The sequence below is a fragment of the Pterocles gutturalis genome, unplaced genomic scaffold (assembly GCF_000699245.1).
Source record: "Pterocles gutturalis isolate BGI_N339 unplaced genomic scaffold, ASM69924v1 scaffold5802, whole genome shotgun sequence".
Lineage (NCBI taxonomy): Eukaryota > Metazoa > Chordata > Aves > Pterocliformes > Pteroclidae > Pterocles > Pterocles gutturalis.
The window spans coordinates 45,758-64,319 of record NW_010107795.1 but is presented as its reverse complement, the minus strand read 5'-3'; the positions used below and the strand labels follow the sequence as shown (position 1 = coordinate 64,319).

Here is an 18,562-nt window from a genome sequence, read left to right as displayed (position 1 = left end):
GGGGGGGCCATGGCGTTTTGGCGGGGTGGGGGGAAGAAATGTCTCCGGTTGTTTTAAAAGCGCAGAGATAACCTGTAATGTGCGTCGGATGGTAGGGAGGAACTTCAGGTGTTACAGGAGACTGCAGCTAGGCTTTTGGAAAGGAAGCAAGCGGGACTTTGTATGTAAAACCGAAAGAGCCCACGCCGAAACGGAAGATCTCCTCAGGAAAGGAGAAACGTGGGTCAGCTACCAGGCTTCCGCCGCCTCTGCGCACCCCGAAATACTGCAGGCATTTCCTGCTCCGTAACACAGCGTGCCACTGGAAAGCGTCTGCAGTGCTAGGTGTGCGTCGCTGCGCCGCACGTCCTAAGTCTGGCAAGTACGATGAGATACCAGTGACTTCTTTTGCCACCTGGTTTTAGGTTGAGCGCTCCAGTAGTGCGAGTTTTGTAGCCTTACGATAGATGGGTGATATTGTGGAATGCAAGTGTTAAAACTAAGTCATGTTCTCAAAATGCTGCATTAAATAGGGCAACTGTAGTTACTAGGTGGATTTTAGTAGTTCATCAAGATGAACTAGATTGTGGCTTTTTTAAATAAAAAGAGCTGTTTCTCAGAATACTCCCATCTCAACCTGTTCAGACCATTTGCTACAAAAACTTCTTGAAGGTTGTGAATATCAGATAGAGGTGGGTTTGTGTTGCTTCTTGTTTCACAGGTTAGAAAACATGTCTAGAATTTTCTTGCTCCCATCTTCATGTATCTTAGATTCTGTTGTCTGCTTCTGTTTTTAGTATTGATGTAGAGAAATCATGTAAACACAAGTAGGTGCAAAGAACCTGGAGCCAAGGCTAACAGGTTTGCCCCTCTGCTCTTAGTGAGGAACAGGCTTTCTAGTTAATATCGTGCTTGCCATGCTTCAGTGGCCGAGTTAAGAGTGGTAATATGATCTATGGAATCCGATGGTGTAATTCTAGGTCTTACTAGCCTTTGAGCTGCGGCTGCTGCCAAAGAGATGCAGTCTTGTCTTCCTCTGGTTGCATTTGTATGTACTTGTGGGGAGCCAATATGACTTTTAAATAAGTTTGGGGTTGGTTTTTTTTGTTTGTTTGTTTGTTTTTTCCAATGGGTTAGATTTAAGTAGTTCCCCAGTCTGCTGAGAATCATGCTGGGCATGGTAGGACCTCTACTTTCAAAATAGTGTGGTTTATGCTGTTTTAAAGCATTTCTGCAGAACACTCTTTTCTCAATGTACTTCCAGAAGATCCTAATAACTTGACCTTGTTTGTGAAGTGTGGCAGACCAAAATGCATGGGTTTGACGTGTTATCTCTGTAAGACTGCTGTGCAGCTGGATTTACTGTTCTGTTTAAAAATATTTTATTGGCTAAACAAGATGTTCTGTAATCATGTATTGTTATCATTTGCAGCTCTGAAATTCAACTATTTGTGGAATTTCTTTTTATCTGGCCAGGTCTGAATCACAAACCTAAGGTTTTTTTGAGGAGTTCTAATTCTTGTGCTTACTGGAGACTTAAATTGCTACAAAACTACATCTTTTCTTGGAAAAATTTCCATATTTAGTGTCAGATGATATAATTGTATTTAGTAAAAAAACTTTTCATGTAAAATTTGAGTAATATGATTGCTTGCCCAGTCTTTGAGATACAAAGTGACACATCTGTATTCCTCCTTTGTTTTTGTACACAACCGATAAGTTGTACTTTAGTAAAATGGAAATCAGAGGTTTTTATGTCTATTACAGACATTCCTTCTCCAAAGTTGCTTTGCCTTTACATAGCAGACATAACTAGCAAAATAATGATTGGCTTCTTACATTAATTGCTCTGAAATCCATGAGAAGCTTTATGTGTCCGTTGAAAGAAAAATAATTCAATTTATTTCATAGAACCATAGAACGGTTTGGGTTGGAGGGGACCTTAAAGATCACCAAGTTCCACCCCCCCTGACATGGGCAGGGACACCTTCCACTAGACCAGGTTGCTCAAAGCCTCATCCAGCCTGGCCTTGAACACCTCCAGGGATGGGGCATCCACAGCTTCCCTGGGCAACCTGTTCCAGTGCCTCACCACCCTCACAGTATAACATTTCTGCCTAATATCTAATCTAAATCTACCCTCTTTCAGCTTAAAACCATTACCTGTTGTCCTGTCACTACACTCCCTGATAAAGAGTGTCTCCCCATCCCTCCTGTAGGCCCCCTTTAAGTACTGGAAGGCTGCTATCCCCAGAGCCTTCTCTTCTCCAGGCTGAACAACCCCAACTCTCTCAGCCTTTCTTCATAGAAGAGGTGCTCCAGCCCTCTGATCATTTTTGTGGCTCTCCTCTGGACTCACTCTAGATGGGGTCTCATGAGAGTGGAAGGAGAGAGTCACCTCCCTCAACTTGCTGGTCACGCTTCTTTTGATTCGGCCCAGGATACGGTTGGCTTTCTGGGCTGCAAGCATACCTTGCCAGCTCATGTCCAGTTTTTCATACACTAGTACCCCCAATTCTTTCTCCACAAGGCTGCTCCCTTCATTCCCCAGCCTGTATTGATACCAGGGACTGCTCCCACCCATGTGCAGGACCTTGCACTTGGCCTTGTTGAACTTCATTGGGCTGGCGAGGGCCCACTTCTCAAGCTTGACAAGGTCCTCTGGATGGCATCCCTTCCCTCCAGTGTGTTGACTGCACCACTCAGCTTGGTGTCATCAGCAAATTTGCTGAGGGTGCACTCAATCCTACTGTCCATGTCTCCCACAAAGATGTTAAACAACACCTGTCCCAATACAGACCCCTGTGGAACGCCACTTGTCACCAGTTTCCACTTGGACATGGAGCTGTTGGCCACAACTCTTTTGAGTGCGACCATTGAGCCAGGTCCTTATCTGCCGAGTGGTCCATCTGTGAAATCCATGTCTCTTCAATTTAGAGACAACGATGTTGTGTGGGACAGTGTCAGAGGCTTTGCACATGTCCAGTAGATGACATTACTTGCTCTTCCCTTTTCCACCAACGCTGTAGCCCCATCGTAGAAGGCCACCAAATTTGTCAGGCACGATTTGCACTTAGTGAATCCATGTTGGTAGTCACCAATCACCTCCTTATTTTCCATGTGCTTCAGCACAGTTTCCGGGAGGATTTGCTCAATGATCTTGCCAGGCCCGGAAGTGAGACTGACAGGCCTGGAGTTCCCCACATCTCCCTTTTTTCCATTTTTAAAAATGGGGGTTATGTTTCCCCTTTTTTTATCAGCGGGAACTTCCCCAAACTGCCACGACTTCTCAGATATGATGGACAGTGGTTTAGCAACTTCATCTGCCAGTTCCCTCAGGACTTGCGGATGCATCTTGTAAGGTCCCATAGACTTTCGCATTCTGTGCACATTCAATGTGCAAATCTATTTCTAATGTATTTTTTCAAATTTCTAATTGGTAATATTCTACCGATGCTGTTTTTTGTAGGAGAGCATTGTCTTCATTCTTACCTAATGCATGCTTTCTGTCCATTTGCTTCAGTGCATCCTTATCAGTATTTATTTTATATGCTTTAAAGCAGCTTTTCTCTTGCAAGACTATGTACTGCTTACATGGATATCCTGAAGCAAGATGGAGTGAGACATGGAATGTTTTAACCAGATCTTTTTGTTCCATATTTTTAGTTTTTTGCAGCCCTTCAGAGTAAGTGGTGACCAGATATATGGATTATGGGACTGACAGGAATTTCACTAGCAGCAATGCTGCTAAAGAAAACTTATCTCATTATTGAACTGCACGTTTCTGTTGTTCCTTAAATTTACTATCAAATATGGCTAATCACCACAACTTTAATCTCAACTGCTGTTAAAAGTTAAAAGAACTTTGTTTCAACTGTCATTCCAATTTTGCCTTACTTCCCTATGAACTCTGATTTCCATTGCTTGTTCTAAGTAATACAAATTGAAGACCACTGTTGCTTAGAATTTAAATTTCTGTGCAACTGATTCTATGTATTTTTTTTCCCCACACAGGTGTGGAAAAATGGCAAAGAGAATTGCAGAGAAGGAACTGACTGACAGAAACTGGGATCAGGAGGATGAAGCTGAGGAGGTAAGATATATTAGATTACTCTCTGGCCCACCTCTGCAGGTAACCGTGTAGTTATTTGCATGTGCTATTTATCGTGTGGGTGAAATGTACAGTAACATTGTTAAAAGTGTAGCAGTTAAAGATAATTTTATGTTAAGTGATTTTTTTTTTTTTAATAAAGCTTCCAATATATACAGACCATATGGCAGAGCAGCTTCTAACAGTTAAAATTACATCAGCTGCTTAGGGGAGAGGAACTTTACATTTCTAAAGGGAACCCCAAACTTGTTAAAATGCATAATGCTTTTGAACGTCTCAAACGTTTGAGTATTTATTGAGTTCACAAGAAAAATGGTTTTGATTTCTTGAGATAGTTGACTCTAGGCTTTACTGACGTAGCACAGTCTAGATAAATTTTCTTCATGTCCCCTGGCCTTTTTTTTTTTAAATAAGGTCAGTTATAGTTAATTTCAGAAATGTTAATTTGGACTGCTTAGCTGAATGTCCCTACACAGCCAGAGGAATTAAGCAAACAGTCAGATGATACATTTAATCTGATTGTAAAAAGAGACTTTCATGCTTAATATCTCATATACATTCATGGCTTATGTATTCTCTCTAAACAAACTGTGCTAGCTTCTGTGCTACTAAAAGTATTAAATGTTTAAGACTATAAAATGAGAAAGAAAACGCTAAGTACTTTTTCAGAAATTTTAGTATAAGAAAACTTAATTTCCTCATTTATGATGGGCTAGTAATTAGTCATCAATTGCCTTTGCTAATACTTGAACCACAGGAGACTGCTGGAGATTGACTGAGAGCGTTCTTCTCAATGTATCTTCTCCAAACTGGATTGTAACAGTGCAATAAAAAAAAAATTTATTTCAATTATTTGTCATAATAAAATTGAGATTGCACAAAGGGAAATGTAGAACAAGACAGACAGAGTTTTAGAAGTATCAACTAATTGTCCCAGTAGCTAGCAAGCTAATCTCAGTACTCTCAGTTTTGTGTTTTGTTTTTTTTTTTTTCACATTTTTCCTTATTTGTTAGGGAGAAGTGTTACAGTTCTGTTCAAAAGCTGAGCTCAGACATCTCCTCAGACTATGATGACTTTATGTATTCAAAAAATTTCACTAATGATTCCATAACTTCTTCTTAAAGGTGGGAACATTCTCGGTAGCTAGCGAAGAAGTCCTGAAGAACAGAGCTATTAAAAAAGCAAAGCGACGAAATGTTGCATCAGAGGTAATGTAATCACTGAGCATTAGTGTTATAGTTTGACTCAGTTGCAAAATATGACATCCGTGCTCAGGTTTTTACTTACTTGGGCTTGTAATAATACTGTATAAAGTTATCATTTGCAAGGTATCATCTAGTCAGCTCATACATGCAGATTTATTTTTGCTTACTGTTCCATAGCAAGAATAAGGTTAGAATGAAAATGGGTAATACTAGTATTGATTGGGTGAAGAGAGATGTGTATTTTAGAAGTATAAATGCAGAATGTTTCAGACACAGTGTCATAGTTCTGTAGATGGGTAAAATAGCATTGGAGCTGCTCCGGTTTCATTCTTTGCAGAGATGGAAGCCTGGAAAAGGAAAGTTACTAGTTAACCATACTGAAGGGCTGGGAGATGTCTCAGGCAGATGCTAAATAAGTAAAAACCAAAATACTAAGCTGATATGAGAATGTAAAAGGTGTCTTTTTTTTAAGAATGCTGCTACTTTTTTTTTCTGTGAAGAGCTTTAGTGCCACCTACTCTTTGCTGTAACAAATTGAAAATTGAAAGGAAATTGGCCTTTGTTAACAGGTTTAGTGCCTGTGAAAGCATTAACCCAGTCCAACCAAATTTTAATCCTTTCAAAAGTCCCTGACGGATGCTTTGTCATATATTATCTTTCTATGAAACATTCTTTCAAGGGGCATGCACTGTGTTAGAAATAAGACAGAAACTTTACCTGTCACTCAAGTTGCTTTTGGATTGAATGGGACTAGGCACAATTAGGGGCTAGATAGTTTTCTCCTGTGCTTTTATTTTCCTTCTGCTGTCCAAGCAGTGTAAATGAGGAAGCTGTCCAGTGTGTCCCATTTTGGCCTATAGTAGTTTTAACCACAAATGTGTTAGAGAATGCAGTTAATTAAAGGACTGTACTGGGAAGAGGTGATACAAGAAATAAACCACAACTTGAACAGGAGGGCTTCAGGGGCAAATGGAATGGGGAAAAACAGAACTGGCTGAGAAAGGGGACCTGATGATTGTAGGAGAAATACTCAGGAGGCTGGGAGTCAGCTGTTAGATCAAAGCTGGGAGAAGAGCTAGGATAGGCTGGGCAAAGTCAAAAAAAGCAGAAGAGATGGCAGGACAGCTGAGGTTGCATGAGAAACTTGTGAAATACTTACAAAAAGGTAAACTCAACATTTGTTGATGTTCCTAAATGGAGCAAGCAGAATGCTGCAAAGAAAAAGACTGCAGTTTAACTTGGATGTCCAGAGAGAGAGGTATGTAGGACTGATCAAAGAGAAACAGAATAAATAGCTACCTAGAAATGAGAAACAGAGGACTGCACTGGAAAAGGTAAAGCACAAAGGGAAACAAAAAGAGCCCATACCCACAAGGCCAGGTACTGGAATAGAACCGAAAATTGGTAAGTTTTGGTATTTCTTTAGTGGCAAAAGCAGATGCAACTCAGAAGCAATTCTCCTTTTCCTCTGATGGCTTTCCAGAGACATTGAAAGTCCACTTCAAGTAATAAGTGCTTGTTTCCTCAAAAGACATACGTAGTACCTAAAAGTGGCAGTGCCTATTTGCGTGTTAATCACATGTATGTTTTAAAACAATTAAATAATATGGTTGTAAAGACAGTGTTCAGAACCAGGTAATGAAAAGGTTGCAAAAAGCATACATATTATATTATCAAGTACAGTCTATCTTTGCTTCTCCCATCAGTCACAGTGGAATATTTTGGGTAAATCACTTAAACGTTACAACAGCTCTTCTGTATCCACTTCCTGTATCTAGTTTATTTTCATAGCAAACATCCAAGTCCTTTAAAAATAGTAGCAATATGTGTCATAAGGAAGCTATTAGCTTTGTTTACAGAGCTGACCCTAATAATGCACGAAATGACACACTGAACCAGGGTAAAATAAATGGAATATCAGGTGGGGATAGGATTTTTGTGGAGGACATGTATGTAACTCTTTTTCTTTCTTTTTTTCCTGCCCCTTCCCTCTCTCCCCAGTCTGAAAGTGGAGGAGCTTTTAAAGGGTTTAAAGGCTTTATATTGCCTTCTGGAAAAGGAGGAGGTGGCTTCAGTGGATTTGGTAATGGTGCAGGAATAAAGCCTTTAGAAGGGCTGCCTAATGGAAGCAGTAGTGTCTCTAGCACTCCTTCTTTCAGCAGTTTAAAGACCACTTCTGAAACACAATCAGCATTTGGTAAGTTTTAAATAAGCATACATACTTATCAACAAATTCAGCCGTAAGATCTGTAGGTTATTTTAATAATGAAAAAAAAAATTCAAACAATCCTGTAGTTCTGTTTTAAGGTTTTGAGACTTTATTCCTCTTTGTAAGATTTCTTAAAAAGATTTTAGACTGATGGAGGTACAAGTTATCAAATGCATGCAGTTTTAAGAGGGAGGAACTAAATTTGTATTTGACCTAATACTGGAGGTAAAAGCTTTATAGGCACAAATAGGAATGGAAGACGTTGTTATAAGGCACTCTGCAAATAGTATAAAACAGCTGGTAACGTGTTCCAGTTAAACAATTGTCCCAATTCTCAGAATTTAATTTTAAAAAAAGCTAATGCAAAATGTCAGTTTAGTAAGACTGCAGTTTCTTTGTATGATTTTTTTTTTAAGGTCCTGTTTCTGTATTTTTTGTAGTTCTTGGTAAATATATGCTGCATAGATAAAGTCTTAAGCTTTTTTCCCTGTACATCTTATGTTGCTAACAGTCTTACTAGAATTTTATGTTTTACATTTATACGTACATTTTAAGACACTTGAAATATTTTGGCAAGTCTAACTCTAGTCTCATGCTTCTGTAGTCCCTGAAGAATATTAGTTCCATCCCTTTGTGTTGGAGATGCAGAAATGTTAACCGTGCCAGTGTTTTAGAGTCAGTATGCCACAGAATAGAAATGGTGGAATTTGAAGTTTAGAATAACTTAGATTTCAGTGAGCTTAACTAAATTAGGAGAAACTTAAAATCTGTTTAATGAGGATTTTCTTAATTTGCTTATTATGGTTTTTAAATGGAAACCACTCAAAAACGTGCAAAATCATGGGCTAGTGTGTTCAGAGTTTTTTTTAAAGCACAGGTAGCAAGAGATAATGTTTTGTTTTAATAACTGTTACAGCTTGGTAAAGCTTGAATTTAGATTTTGGGGGGCTTGGTGAGATACAAAACTTTTTTTTTTTTTAAATGTTATTCTGTACAAGATTTTTTTTTTTCCTGTACAACTGCGTGCTCCATCTACTTTGTCTATCCCTGAACTAACTTCATTTTCTAAACTTAGTGAGCTTAGGTCTGTTCCACATCATTGTCTGTTTACTTGTACCACAGTATCTGGTACAGAGTGTTGTGATCCAAGAAAAGGTACACAACTGAGCAGGAATGAGTGATTTGATAAAGAAATATTGATAACGTTAGTTAGGCTTTTATAAGATCTCTGCTTTCTGGGAAAAAAAATGTTCTAAAACATGTTTTTCTACTAATAGGATCCACAATGTCAAATGGTCCTACTGCTGCTGCATTTGCTGAGAAAAAGGCTGCAAGCCCAAAAGCCAATGGTGGCAGTCAACCATCCTCATCTGGCTACGCTCAGAGTAAAGTTTGTAGCTCGAGTGCTTATCACAAACAGTTAGCAGCTTTAAACTGTTCTGTGCGTGACTGGATAGTTAAGCATGTCAATGCAAACCCACTATGTGACCTGACACCCATCTTTAGAGACTATGAAAAGTATTTAGCAAATATTGAACAGCAACATGGAAGCAGTAGTGATAGTGGCTCTGAAAACGAAAGCAACAAGACACCTGGCTCTCAGTCTGTTTCTACATTTGGGAGTTCAAAGCTACAGCAAGGATCAACATTTTTGTTCAACAACAGCAAAACTGAGGATACCTTGGACAAAAAACCTGAAGCTGCACCAGAAAAAAAAGACCCATCATTAGGAGCTACATCGACCGTCTCATTTAATTTTGGCAAGAGTGTCGACAGTTCTGTTTTGGGTTCCCTTGGTTCAGGAACACTTAGTAGTTTCTCATTTTCTCCTGGGAATTCAGGTTTGTTTGGGAAAGACACAAACCAGGCTAAGTTTGTCACTGCAGTATCCACCAATGTATTGGAAGCTCAGACAGGAAGTGGCAATAGTGATGATAAAGGTAAATTCTATTTAAAATTATGATTTTGATCGTCAGCTGTGAATGTATGTGACTTAGGAATACTGCAAAGATGAAATAATACCAAGTTGAACTAGATCATAATTGTTCTTGAATTTGAAAGTGCAAAACTATACCACTAATCTGGAAATAACTCAGTTTTGCATGCTGTTTAACACTAAAATTATATGGTTATCAAAACCTATGTATTTCTGTCAGATTTATGCTTTCTGTAGTAGAGTATAATCCTTTAGCTGAATACAAGACTTGAAATGATGAAATTTAAAGCAACCGGTAGGTTTATCTGTAAGCCTGCAGGACATCTCAATCCTGCTGCTTTTCCCAATAGGTTTATCAAGAGATCCCCTCAGTAAAACACATAAGATACAGAACAATTTCATACATCTTACTTAACAGACTGTAAGGACGATAAAGTTACATACTACTTTTGACACTTTGCTACTTATGTAAGCTGGATGCAGTAAGCTGACAGAAATTCTAGCAGTTGAGGGGCTGAAAAGGCATAATCCTGCCACTGTCTCTTGGCTGTCATTCCTGCAAGTAATTCCCTTCCCCCAAAGGAAACCTGGCTGTTGGAAGTATTTATTATGCTTTACTTGGGCCCATTTATGGAGACTGTTCTTTAGTGTTACAACTGTTTTCCCCAACAAAAGGTTTTGACTTAAGTTGGACTTGTTAGGTTTTTTATTTTTGGTTTTGATAGTTTGGTGGGGGTTGGGTGTTTTCGTCCCATTTAAACTGAAGATGAGCGTAAAGTTGCATGAGGGGTGTGGCTGAATGAAAAGAAAGTAAGACCTTTTTCTGTAAGTGAAGCTGCTTCAGAGCTTATATTGACTTAAATGTATTTTGGCAATCATTGGCAGGCCACACATATATGTCAAAATACAGCATGCATAAGCTAGTTCTAATACAATGCCAAAAAATACCTTCCGGATTACATGCTCACAACATTAATGTATTAAAACTTTTTATTTAAAGGAGGAGAAGAAGAGGAAGAAGAGCCACCAAAAGTCATTGTTAATGAAATAAAAGAGGATGATGCTTTCTACTCAAAGAAGTAAGTTATTTTAACTTGGAATAGTAAGGGAGAATACAATTCATACCCACATATCGCTGTTCTTCACTACTGCATTGCATAATTAATGATGTATATGGTCTTAACTTCCTAGTTAATAAAGCTTATTAGGAAGCCACATAGAATATGAAGTTCCGCTTGTAAAAAAGTTAATTACAGACAAAAATGTGTAAGATCTTACTAAAATTCTTACATATCTTGAACACAGCACTAGCTAGTTTGTGTTGTACTTGTGATCATTTTTTTTACAAATGAAGATGTTTCTGTCTTCATAAGGTTTTGTATGTTTAAATTTTAGGGCTTGTACCACAGAAATAACATCCTGTACTTCTGAAAAATCAGTCAGGTGCTCAGCTATTTGCATAGCCTAAAATAACTTTCCGCAGTTGGAAAATGCTGATTGTTGTATGAAGGAGCGAACAAGTTGTACTTTTAAGTTCAAAATGAGACTAACTCTACGAGAAGTAGTTTTTCAAAGCATGTTCAGTAGTCCAAGTAATTGTGTGTCTGCTTAACACCACAGAAGTTGTCCTTCTACAAAAAGTAATTTGCTTTATCTGAAAGAAGGTACATGCTAATTTATGAAGAATGTAGGTTTATCAGAGCTTCACTTTAAAATGTTTTTAAATTTTATGTAAAAGTCCTATTGTAACTTCAGAATGATACAATAAGTTCTTACGGTTTTGTAATTACTGTTTTTAAACAGTAGCTTACAGTTACTGCTCCTGATAGACCCTGAGTACAGGTTGCTGTGCATTTTACTTTTCCCTGAAATTAATAAGTTTGTCATTTCAATACTGAAAAAAATAAACTTTCTCTTTTTAAACTGGAAGTACTATCTGTTAGCACATGAAACAAGGTAAAGAAGAATATAAAGATTTATGCTACTCACGCATGTTAACTCCTGATTATTGCTAAACTATTGGCTTACTGTGAGTCAGATGTATACATATATATGTGTGCGTGTGTATTTGGGAGATATCTTTGTATTTAATCTCTACATATCTGCACAAACAAGGTGGAGGTGTGTTGGTTTTTTTTTTTTTTTTTCCATAGATGCAAACTGTTCTACAAAAAGGAAAATGAATTTAAAGAAAAAGGTCTAGGAACATTACATTTAAAACCAGCAGGAAATGAAAAAACTCAACTCTTAGTCCGAGCGGATACCAATTTAGGTAAGTAAATTTCTTCTAGTTGCAAGTTTTGATCTGAAATTCCGTGCTAAGCATTAGGATCTTTTTGTTACACAGCATAATGGACGTGATTAGTGAAAAACTTTCTACTATTTTTTTAAAATAATTTCAAGTATTGAACAAGCAATTGGAGGACTCTAATGAATATTGCAAAATAGTGCACACAAAGCAGTGCAAGGAAGTAAAAGGTTATGGTGTATGTTTGGGTATTCCCCCCTTCTTTTTAATAGCTTTTCTCCATCCCTGACTTGTTGAGTGGCTTTGAAGTATGGTTTAAGATCCACAATGAAGTATATATGTATTGGATGTGATGAATGAAGAGGAACAAATTTTGTGCCCAGATGCAGGCCAACTGTCATTTGTCTGCAATTCATCCTGAATATGTAAATAGTTGTCCATACGGGCAGACATCCATGTACTTGAGGGTAAAGGGGAGCATATAGATCAGGCAATGAGGCATGCAGGATTTTGGTACATGCATTGCTCTTAAAATCCATGCTGAAGTCCTAACTGTCGAACTGTGGGGTTTTTCTATCACAAATGGTAGGTTGACTCCACAGAATTAGAGTAACCTGTAGTGTGAAAGTTCCTGAGAATATCTTTTGAGATGACTGTTAACACATCCAGCTAATTAAAGAAGAAAAAAGCCCAACCGTTTCTTTGCTTTTAGAAGTTAGGGGGACTTCATGTATTAACATTTTTAAAGTGTAATGTTCTGGCTGAAGAGTGTTTACACATTCCAACTGTGCCAATCAATGTTTTGATATTCATTGTTGAGAAACTTTGCAACACTTCAGTGCCAAATTTCAACAAGCTTGCATGTGGGGTTCACATGCACTTGACAACTTCCAAAAAATAGAATAAATATTATGCTTATAGAAGACCTGAGGCCTAAAGCCGTGCTGAACTGTAGGCCATTAGTAAATCTTACCTCACTTTCAGTTTATAATGCACTCTAGCAGGTCTGTATGAAGTCTCTGCAGGCCCATTAGGAGCAGTTTCCAAATACCTAGTGAGATTGGGCCTCCTGTCTTTGTCACTTCTCAGTCATTAACTTTCAGTGGAGACAAGGTTTGCCAGATGAAGGGCAGTTCTTAGCAATAAAGCTGAAGGCAGCTGTATGGCAGAGTTGTCAGTGCTTTCAGCATTTCCTTGGGTATTTGTATGTGTTGAATAGAGCAATGAAAACTTGATTTCTCCAAGTTAACTACTCTTTAACACAAATCTTGATTTTCACTCAGCTGATGCTAGTTTTCATGGTGTTCATTTACATTCCCTCTACCTTCATCTGAGGTGATGTATTAGAAAATATTTCCTTTTTCTTGAGCTCATACACTATGACATTTCAGCTTGGTGTTTCCAAGCATTGGTTTCTAGAAGCTGCTGCAGTCATAGTGATGCACACTTTCCTTTTTGCTATCTTCACACAGTGCTATAATCCTTTCCTAAAATCTCACTGTGTTGAAAAACTGAACTGGAAAGGAAGGAGAAGACTGACATTTCCCTAAATACTACTACTGTGTTCTGACCTATTTACCAGGTTTACAAAATGTGTGCATCTTCTGTGGAAGCAGATCTGAGTTTGTTTGCAACTGTTTTAATAGACCACTAATACCGAAGCTCTCAAATTCAATCCATAATTTAATGAGTTGATGTAGAGCTGTTGCTAGTAAAGCAGTGGTAGACCACATCAGATGTTGTACAGTTTGAGGATACAAAGTACTTACTCTACTATATTTTGTCCAATTTTAGATTAACATGTCTGTATGCGTGTTAAAGCTAACTTTTTGCTTCTGCTTATGAAGTGTGCTTGAAGAATGAGTAACTTGCATATGCATAAACTAAGCACTGTGACTTGATTCCTCATTTGCTGCTTCTCCCTTGCCCCCTTCCCTTTTTCCTGCGTGTCCCTACTATCATTTGATGTTCTTCAGACTCCTCCCTTTAAAAAAGGAGGACAGAGTATTTTCAGAGATTTCCTCATTCCTAATGAGGAAAGAAATCTGTGAGAACAGTGGCCGTGAGCAGATGCTTAAGTAAGAAGTATATATGACACTTCTGAATTGCCTTCCTTCCAAACACAAACTTAAATCCCTTTTTAGTAAGTATACTAACATCTGTATTGCACTAAAAGCTGAAAAATTGCTAATCGTCATTTTTTTCCTCTTCATTTACAGGAAACATACTGTTGAATGTTCTAATTCCACCCAAGATGCCATGTACAAGAACGGGAAAAAACAATGTTCTTATAGTTTGTGTTCCTAATCCACCGATTGATGAGAAGAATCCAACTGTTCCTGTCACTATGTTAATAAGGGTGAAAACAAGTGAGGATGCAGATGAGTTGCACAAAATCTTACTGGAGAAAAAGGAGGCTTAAATAAGTTGCAGTCAGTGATATGAGGAATTATTGCCAAACTGCTGCTGCTGCTGTTTTTTTCTTCCATAACTTCACTTGAACACTTAACTCTTTACTCTGATATTAACAACTGTTACAGGAAAACTGTCTGGAAAAATTCTGTGAGGAAAAGTTAAGCTAGCTAATAAAAGCTTTAATAGAACACAAGTGTTGGACTGTGCTCCCTCATTTTTCAATATCTACATGCAGGACCTCTTCTGGATAAAACACACTGATTTAAATGAAAGCATATGTTTTTAACACCAGTTGATTTGACCAAATGGACTGAAATCAGAGTACAAAAATGTGGTACCAGACCTTCCTCACAGACTGCTGTGCAATGCAACAACCTCCTGTTTTGAGAAGGGAGGACGTTGAAGTTTAACTGTTGAAACTGTTTCTAGACTCCAGATTTTTAATTTTAATTGGTCTGTCATATTCTGGTGAGACTAATTTTTCAAACTTGCTGACGACAATGTACACCAACAACAAGGGTATTATATATTGTACTGTGTCTTAACTCTTACAGACTCGTGTACTTTTGGGACTCAGAGACTGCATCTCCAGATATTTAAAAGATAATTTGCTTGTGTAGTCTTGTTGACAGTAGTGTTTGTTAGAGAAGAACTGTCAGTTCTGTTCTTACTGTAGCAACAAGCTAATGATGTGCAATAGTACAAGCAGACAACTGGAAGACTGTTTATCTTGGACCACAGCAGAGCTGGCATTTGCTGACTTCTGCCAAGTCAGAGGCAAAGGGCTGCGCTTCCATTGTGGTCCCTCCCGAGTATTCTTCCCTAGTCCTTTGGGCTAAAACGGAAACCTAGCAGAGGCAGAGTTGTAAATGTACTTGTCCGGCTGCTAGTACTTTTCTGAAGATCTCCACAGACAAATTTCAGGATTTTTATAAATCTTTATATTGCCTCTGGCCATTACCAAGAAATACATGCATAAATGTGTGTGTCAGTAATTATTTTTCCCATGTGGTAAAACTACAGTGCTTTACTGCATTACATTAAGTAAAGCAGTAGTTTGCAGCTTTAGAACAAGTTTTCTGTCACCGAAGGAGGGAGCACTGGGTTAATCTATAACTTAGTTTTCAGCTGTGATAAAATTAACCATGTGGCAATAATTTGTGGATCAGAACATCATTCTGTTCTCAGTTTCCATCTCAACTTTATCAGATGTTGTTTGGTTATTTAATCCTTTTTCTAATCTTGTTTTATGGAAACTCCTTCCCTGATAATTGTTCTTCTGCTTCCCTTCCAGCTCTGGAAATTATCCAAGAGCTAAATGTCAATATTAAACTTGAACTGCTCTCTAATCTGTCACACTGACCAGCTCTGTGGAGGTGGAAGAAACATGCCAACCTGTCTCTGGCTGATGCAGCACAGAGGAAAAAAAAAATTAAATTCCATTCTTTAAAAAAAAAAAAGGAGTGCATGATGCAATTCTCACAGGGGACCTGGAAATCCACAATAGTGGCATCCGATGGATGGGGGAAAAAGTAGTAGCACCCTTTGACTAGATGCAGCACATCTTGCCTGCCAGTGGGGGGGGACAAATGGCTGCCTTTAGTCCTCATTCACTGCACAAGTCAGGTTATGGCCTTCCCCCCCCTCCTTAACAAAGTTAAAAGGAGGAAAAACTGTGTAAGAGCTGTAGCCCTCTTGACCAAAGTTCATAAACAAAGGCCTTTTCTCACATTTCAGCTACACTGAGGTCACAGGAATTCCATTTTTAATACTCAAGTGTAAAGGAAGCATAGACAGTTTCAAATATTATTTGAAATATAAACTGGTGCCTTTTTTTTTTTTGCACCTGACTCAATACTTAACCATTAAAAGTGACATTACTTTCCTCAAAATAACGTGCTTTTTATAAAAAAAAAAAAAAAGTCTTGCTGATACCCAAAATTGGAGGCCAAAAGCTGAAGGCATGCGTGTTAATTGTGTATGAATGAAAAGCAGAACATTGCCTGAGAGTTTATTACAGGCTCAGGTTTAATGCCCAAGGGCTGAAATAATTTTGCATTTGTCTTTTGACTGTAGTGTCTTAAACATGTCCCCATGCCAAAAGGTTTATGGGCTAGAGTGCTGGATGTAGTGAGCAGATTTGTTACACATCTCACTTGAGGAGCATCTCTGTACGGATTGTATCAATGGTCTTGGGTTTGTGTTGGTTTACTTCTAAAAGCTCATGGATATATAACTGTTTCCTCATCCATTGAAATGTGGACCAATTAACTTGAACGAGTAAGAGACAAACTGAACTTTCTATGTATCCCTATGATTTGCCTCCAAATTGAGGCAGTTTTGGGGTTTTGCATGCACATACTTGGCACAATTCTAAAGCTGGCAAATTGAATAATGGCTAGCGCAGCTCTTGTCATGTTTTCAAGGGAGGATGTTCTGAGGCTGAGCATAGAGTGTAAGGAAAAATAAATAGAATAATAATAAATAGTGTTGGAAAAATTAAACCTTATGATATCCATGGTAGCAAGTAATATTTTCTACTAGCTGTAGGAAAGAGTAATTGAGATGAGTCACCTTAATTCTTTAGCAATGCGCATATTTATCAGTAATGGTAGGGGAAGGTATACAGTTGGAATCTCGTGTGAATTAGAATGTCAAATATATGCATAAACTTACAATTTTAAACACTTTACCTGGGGAAAGTTGTCCCTAAAAGAACAGGGAAGAATTTTACTGCAAAATTAGATATTTTAATCAGCATCATTCATAATGACCCTGCAATTATCTGGACTATGAAGCAGGAAAAAGCAAGTCATACACTTGTAAAAAGTGTTCAGTTGGTGTTCAGTTATAAAGCACAACCCTTCTCTGGTACTGTTACAAAAACAAATTTTCCATGATGCTTCAGTTTCTAGCTAAGAAATATTATAATACATAAATACTGTAAGAAGCCACAGATTATTACATAGAAATAAAGGCCTAAAATGAGTTAAAAGCAGAAGTTAGTGGAGAGCATAGAAATCAATATACTAATGCCTTCATAACAAAGTACCACATGCTGCACAAGGAAGGAATTTTGATCAGAATTCCAACTTTTTTTGTATCTTGGTAGATACTTAGCTGGATATCAGATGCCAGATGTAAAAGATGCACGTTTCCTCCTTAATTTGAGTTAATGCCTTCACTGTTTCAGCTGTACATAGGTGTTGGAGTATCTTACGGCATGCATTCTTCCTTCTGCTCTAATTTTGAAGTTTCATCTGCTTAGAAAGCTTTCCTTTCCATCTCACCTCCCCAAAAGATATAAAATGAAGATTTGCTTCTTTTAATTCTCTGAATAATTTGTAAGGGAGATTATTACAGTTGTTTTGAATTTTATTTTAAAATATTAAATTGCTATATGCGGGGCTTTTTTGATAACAAAATTTTCTATTTGGGAACACAACAGCGTGTTCCTATAATCTCTTTTGGTTGATGGATGGGAAAGTTTAAATTAAATTTACAGTTCAAATGAATATGTTGTAGAACGTAAACCAATTAGGAGGTACGCTTTACTATTAAGAACTTCAGTTCAGCTCCCTTTGCAGCACTGTTAACATTTAAAATGTCCTTAAAGACTTTCTTTCTGATGCCTTAACTTATTTGCATTTGCTAAAATTTTGTAGCTGGTGCCTGTGTGCAGAAATTAACTGACATGAAACAATTTAAAGTGGCATGAGCTAGTATAAATCAAATGAAAATGCTGAATGTGACGATCTGTTAATTGTTAATAGATTTCAAACTGCTCTGAATTTTTCAGTGGATACTGAAATTTCACATACCTTGTAATAATGTTTTCATTAGTTCTAATACATTAAGGCAGTGTACAAAAAAATCTATGGAAAATGTGAATAAATGAATGGGAGATAAGTGTCTCTTGTGTATCCTTTTCACTTTGACTGTATAACACTGCATTAATAAAATGAATTTTACAATCAGTTGCTTGCAGGGGAACTCCTCCCTAGACAATCCCACGCATAACCTTCCTGCTGCTAAAAAGCAGTGTCCTCCCCTTCCTCAAGCCAGCTTTGAAACCTGTCACATTGCTAAGAGCCAGTTCAGCAAAAATGCTTTCTTCTTACAAGCTCGGTGAGCTGAATCAGCTCAAAGAGAGGAGCTGGGGCTGCCTTCGACAAGAGAGAGAAAAACTAGTTCTTAACATGCTAAGAGAATGACTTTAGAGATCGACCTCTAAAAATCTCTCCTCTTGGAATACTGAAAGATTTAAGAGCAAAAGTAACCTGTGTTTGCCTGATGACATATGTAGAACATATTTTCAGATCTAGCCTAAAATGCTACCCTAAAGCCTGGCTACAATAGGATTCTACTCTTCATTGGTTTGTGACAGTTTGGCAAATAGGGGAAAAAAAAAAAAATCAAGACAGACTTGTTATGAAAAGTGTCGATCATCTTTCCAAT

The 18,562-nt window shown here is 37.8% G+C and overlaps 1 protein-coding gene across 1 annotated transcript; it reads left to right on the top strand.

The window, feature by feature from the left end:
• The first annotated feature begins 3,998 nt into the window (after positions 1 to 3,998).
• On the top strand, positions 3,999 to 14,323 carry NUP50 (nucleoporin 50kDa). Its single transcript, XM_010072359.1, has 7 exons — positions 3,999 to 4,072; positions 5,216 to 5,299; positions 7,298 to 7,493; positions 8,783 to 9,445; positions 10,442 to 10,520; positions 11,595 to 11,713; positions 13,909 to 14,323. The coding sequence occupies exons 1-7, from the start codon at positions 4,004 to 4,006 to the stop codon at positions 14,109 to 14,111; spliced, it is 1,413 nt and encodes a 470-aa protein (XP_010070661.1). The 5' UTR covers positions 3,999 to 4,003; the 3' UTR covers positions 14,112 to 14,323.
• Positions 14,324 to 18,562: the final 4,239 nt, after the last annotated feature.